Below are 6,000 nucleotides of genomic sequence, written 5' to 3' on the forward strand. Positions count from 1 at the left end.
ATAAACCAAGACTGTCAGTTCATCCTGAGTTACAGCAGACTGATAGCTACAGGATTACAGCAGACTGATGGCTACAGGATTACAGCAGACTGATAGCTACATGATTACAGCAGACTGATAGCTACAGGATTACAGCAGACTGATAGCTACAGGATTACAGCAGATTGATAGCTAAAGGATTACAGCAGACTGACAGCTACAGGATTACAGTAGACTGATAGCTACAGTATTATAGCAGACTGATAGCTACAGTATTACAGCAGACTGATAGCTACAGGATTACAGCAGACTGATAGCTACAGTATTACAGCAGACTGATAGCTACTGATAGCTACTTGGCTCACTTGGATAGTCTCCCATTGCAGGCAGTCAGTGTCTGCATTCCAAAGGGTTCTCTCTGTGTTCTGGACTTGGGCCTAATCATCGACCCATTTCCCCTTCCTGAATCACTGCATCGCCCTTCAGTCAGTCAGAGAGAGCAGAGTGTCAGTCGTCATACACCACTGAGAGATAAGACACCATGTGCCTTCACACGGGATGACACGGGATGGGAGGAAGACCTTATTAATGGAGGACGGCCCAGACTGACGATCTCTGTCTGTCTGTCTGCCGTCAATCTGGAGGAGAAGTGTTATATTGGGAAAAGAAACCGGAGGGCTCACAGCCCACCATTTAAAATCAGAGTCCATATGTTCCCTAACAACTTTATATTCCATAACACCTTTATATTCCCTAACACCTTTATATTCCATAACACCTTTATATTCCATAACACCTTTATATTCCATAACACCTTTATATTCCATAACACCTTTATATTCCATAACACCTTTATATTCCATAACACCTTTATATTCCATAACACCTTTATATTCCATAAGACCTTTATATTCCATAACACCTTTATATTCCATAACACCGTCATATTCTGTAACACTGAGCTAAGCAGGGTTGGTCCTCGTTGGTCCCTGGATGGGAGACCAGATGCTGCTGGAAGTGGTGTTGAAGGGCCTGTAGGAGGAACTCTTTCCTCTGGTCTAGAAGAATATCCCAATGCCCCAGACACTTCCCTGCGTAGGGTGCTGTCTTTCAGATGGGACATTAAACGGGTGTCCTGACTCTCTGAGGTCATTAAAGAGCCCATGGCACTTATTGTAAGAATAGGGGTGTTAACCCCGGTGTCCTGGCTAAATTCCCAATCTGTCCCTCAAACCATCACGGTCACCTAATAATCCCCAGTTTACAATTGGCTCATTCATCCTCCCTTCCTCTCCCCTGTAACTATTCCCCAGGTCGTTGCTGTAAATGAGAACGTGTTCTCAGTCAACTTACCTGGTAAAATGAGGGTTAAATAAAAAATAACAAAATAAACATTTTTATTAAGATTTGAACTTTGCCTGAAGGAGTGGGATGGTTTTTGATGAATTAATATGTTGTATGATGTTGGGATTTAATTGTTGGCTATTACAAAATTAAAGTTAATTGTATTTGCATTATTTTCTTAATTAATTCATTATTTTCTTAATATTTTTTTTGTAAATGCAATACGCCAGTAAAAGTCAAACACAAGTGGTTGGTGGTACCTTCATTGGGAAGGACAGGCTCGTGGTAATGACTGGAACGGAGTAGATGGAACGGCATCAAACACATCAAACACATGGGAACCATGGAAACCACGTGTTTGATACCGTTCCACCCATTCCGCTCCAGTCATTAACACGAGCCCGTCCTCCCCAAACACATCAAACACATGGGAACCATGGAAACCATGTGTTTGATACCGTTCCACCCATTCCGCTCCAGTCATTAACACGAGCCCGTCCTCCCCAAACACATCAAACACATGGGAACCATGGAAACCACGTGTTTGATACCGTTCCACCCATTCCGCTCCAGTCATTAACACGAGCCCGTCCTCCCCTAGGGTGCCACCAAGCAACGGGCTCGTGTTAATGACTGGAACGGAGTAGTTGGAACGGCATCAAACACATCAGACACATGGTTTCCTTGCCATTCCATTCGATTCCATTCCAGCCATTATTATGAGCCGTTCTTCACCAACTTCCTGTGATGTCAAACTTTTCTTTCCTTTCAACAACTCCTTCTGGTAAGAGTCCAGAATCCTCCAATTGGTCGCTAGAGTGACTAAGGACATTTAAAAACAGGACAATGTTGAAAATAGTTATGGCAACGTTCATATTGTATAAGTCGGTCAGATCCCCCTGTTCCAGAACATTCTGTTATTCCGCTGCGGTGCATTAACGATTACACGTTATTAACATTCCTCTTCTGTTGCCTACTATTAATATTATCAGCTAGTCTGATTTTATCTCAAAGTTCCAACGCAATAATATATTCCAGCCTTTTAGCCAATGGTGAATAAGTGGCCTGCGGGAGTCTAGGGTTCTAAGCCAATGAAACACAGCTGTACCGCTGCCAGCATAGGGTTTGAAAAGCGAACCACTTCTCTTTCAGGACTCTCTTACATTTCATCTCTATTTCTCTCTATCCAATAAACACACAAAGACTTAAAATATATATCCAGGGTGATAAAAGCATTCTAGTCTAGACTCTAGAGACTATTCATCCAACTATCATTTACAAGGGACTGGGTTTCCCTTTGTAGTCAGTAATATTTTTCAAGCCCTGCCACATCTGACAAGCATCAGAGCCTGTGTAGTAGGATTCAATCTAAGTCCTGTATTGACGCTTTGCCTGTTTGATGGTTCGCCTGAGGGCGTAGCGAGATTTCTTATACAGTAAGCGTCCGGATTAGTGTCCCGCACCTTGAAAGCGGCAGCTCTACCCTTTAACTCGATGAGGATGTTGCCTGTAATCCATGGCTTCTGGTTTGGAAATGCACGTGCGGTCACTGTGGGGACGACGTTGTCGATGCACTTATTGATGAAGCCGGTGACTGAGGTGGTATACTCCTCAATGCCATTGGATGAATCCCTGAACATATTCCAGTCTGTGCTGCAAAACAGTCCTGTAGCGTAGTATCAAAGTCATCTGACCACTTCCATATTGAGCTAGTCATTGTTACTTCCTGCTTTAGTTTTTGCTTGTAAGCAGGAATCAGGAGGATGGAATTCTGGTCAGATTTGCCAAATGGAGACAACTGTATATTATCAGTGTCGTTGTTCAGCCACGTCTCGGTGAAACATAAGATATTACAGTTTTGAATGTCCCGTTGGTAGGACAGTCTTAAATTGTAGATCGTCCAGTTTGTTTTCCAATGACGTTGGCCAATAATACAAGGTACCGTTGGCAAATTCCTTCCCCTCCATCTTTTCCTCATGCTGATGAAGGGGATTTGGGACTTGTCTTGACAAAGCAGTATATACTTCGCTTCGGACTCATTAAAGAAAAAATCTTTGTCCAGTTTGAGGTGAGTAATCGCAGTTCTGATGTCCAGAAGCTCTTTTCGGTCATAAGAGACGGTAGCAGCAACATTATGTACAAAACGAGTTAAAAACAATTTGAAAAAACAGAATGTAGCGATCACAATATAGTAGCCATATGTAGGAAAACCAAAGCTCCAAAGGCTGGGCCTAATATAGTGTATAAGAGGTCAGGCTGGGCCTAATATAGTGTATAAGAGGACAGGCTGGGCCTAATATAGTGTATCAGAGGACAGGCTGGGCCTAATATAGTGTATAAGAGGTCAGGCTGGGCCTAATATAGTGTATAAGAGGTCAGGCTGGGCCTAATCTAGTGTATAAGAGGTCAGGCTGGTTCTAATCTAGTGTATAAGAGGTCAGGCTGGTTCTAATCTAGTGTATAAGAGGTCATTCAATACGTTTTGTAGGGATTCCTATGTTGTTGATGTAAAGAATATTTGCTGGTCTGTGGTGTGTAATGAGGAGCAAACAGAAGTTGCACTTGACACATTTATGAAATTGTTTATCCCAGTTACTAATAAGCATGCACCCATTAAGAAAATGACTGTAAAAACTGTTAAATCCTCGTGGATTGATGAGGAATTTAAAAATTGTATGGTTGAGGGGGATGAGGCAAAAGGAATGTCAAATAAGTCTGGCTGCACAACCGATGGGCAACCTGAATGCAAATTGAGAAATCAGGTGACCAAACTGAATAAAAAAGATGAAGAAACTACACTATGAAACAAAGATAAATCACTTAATGAATGATAGTAAAAAGATTTGCAGCACCTTCAATGAAATTCTGAGAAAAAAAAGGCTAACTCAGCTCCGTCATTCATTGAATCAGACGGCTCCTTCATCACAAAGCCCACTGATATTGCCAACTACTTTAATGATTATTATTTAACTATTATTTACCTATATTATTAATTATTATTTCATTGGCAAGATAAGCAAACTTAGGGATGACATGCCAACAACAAACTCTGACACCTCACATCCAAGTAGATCTGAACAAATTATGGAAGACAAGAATTGTACTTTTGAACTCTGTAAAGTGAGTGTGAAAGAGGTGAACATTTTGTTGTTGTCTATCAACAATGACAAACCACCTGGGGTCTGACAATCTGGATGGAAAATTACTGAGGGATAATAGCAGACGACATTGTCACTCCTATTTGCCATATCGTCAATTTAAGCCTACTATGTAGATATTAGAATATATTCCCTGGTATGAGTGAATCCCTCTACCCTGACTTACTTGTAGAAGTTCCTGTTGACCTTTCTCTCATGGGGGAACCCCAGCATACCACAGATGACCCGAGTGTTTGTGGGGGTCCACCCCACATCACAGATCTGGGCCCAGCCGTCCTTGTACTTAATCTCTACCACGCCCTCGGTGACGGGCATCTTTTTGGTGGGCACCACCGAGCGCAGACGCACCTCCTCCACCCTGTCCTCATCCACCTGCACCTGTAAAGGGGTCAGAGGTTAGAGGTTAGGTCTCAGACAGTGGAGGTTGCTGATGGGGGAGGACGGACTCAAAATAACGGCTGAAACGGAGCGAACGGAATGGCATCAAAACATGAAAACCACGGAAACCATGGAAACCATGAAAACCACGGAAACCATGGAAACCATGGAAACCATGGAAACCATGTGTTTGATACCATTCCCCTTATTCCACTACAGCCATTAACATGAGCCCATCCTCCCCAAATGAAGGTGCCACCAACCTCCTGTGGTCTCAGAGGTTATGGGTCAAGGTTATACGGGTCATGCAGACACACCTCCTCCACCTGAACCTGTAGCAAGGGGTCAGGGGTCATACAGATGCACCTCCTCCACCTGAACCTGTAGCAAGGGGTCAGGGGTCATACAGATGCACCTCCTCCACCTTGCTCTCGTCCACCTACACCTATAACGAGGGGGTCAGGGGTCGTAGTTCATACAGGGGTTATACAGAGTGCTGTGGTGTCACCTATGACCCGACGTGACCCCCTCAGAGCAATATAACTTTGTGAGGCCTGATCCACCGTCCTGACTCGTTCTGTGACAGAAACACAACGTGCTCTCTCCTGATCCGTACGGTCCCGGTGGTACGTAGCCGGATGCCAGATCTGCTTGTGCTGTCAAGTGGACCATCAGAGTTTCTCGTGGTGTGAATGACATAACTGAAGAAAGATTGAGACATACGGAACATTTCCCCCCCCCACACACACACACACACAGAGACGTCTTCACACTGATGTCACTGATGTCACACAGACACAGCATAGATGGAAAAGAAAAACGCCATTCAATGGGCGTTTCACGGAGTGCATGCCATAACAGGTCTGTCATAATATGTGATTTATGTGCCAATTCACAGGATCCTCATTTTTTGCTCTATGCAAATATATTGTCAGTTGTATGCTTTAATCGCATGTTTAGAATGAATTTATACTGCGGGAAGCAAGCATGATGTTCAGAAACCAAGGCTGCTTGGGAGTCACATTGTGGTGGTTAGTGTCATATTGGTTTGACAGATACAATGATATCTTCCATTAGGCTATCACACAGAAACCTGAGCAGAGCAGGGGAGCTACAACTGACATATCGCTAGACGGGAGTG

The 6,000-nt window shown here is 43.5% G+C and overlaps 1 protein-coding gene across 5 annotated transcripts in view; it reads right to left on the reverse strand.

Moving 5' to 3' along the window:
• LOC110504281 (lysyl oxidase homolog 3B) overlaps positions 1–6,000 on the reverse strand; it is a 49,214-nt gene that overhangs the window by 32,357 nt on the left and 10,857 nt on the right. For all 5 annotated transcript variants that reach the window (XM_036962591.1, XM_036962588.1, XM_036962590.1 and 2 more), the window contains exon 4: positions 4,648–4,859. In XM_036962591.1, coding sequence (XP_036818486.1) covers positions 4,648–4,859 — 212 coding nt within the window. The remainder of the gene's footprint in view (positions 1–4,647; positions 4,860–6,000) is intronic.

The sequence above is a fragment of the Oncorhynchus mykiss genome, chromosome 25 (assembly GCF_013265735.2).
Source record: "Oncorhynchus mykiss isolate Arlee chromosome 25, USDA_OmykA_1.1, whole genome shotgun sequence".
Taxonomy (NCBI): Eukaryota; Metazoa; Chordata; class Actinopteri; order Salmoniformes; family Salmonidae; genus Oncorhynchus; species Oncorhynchus mykiss.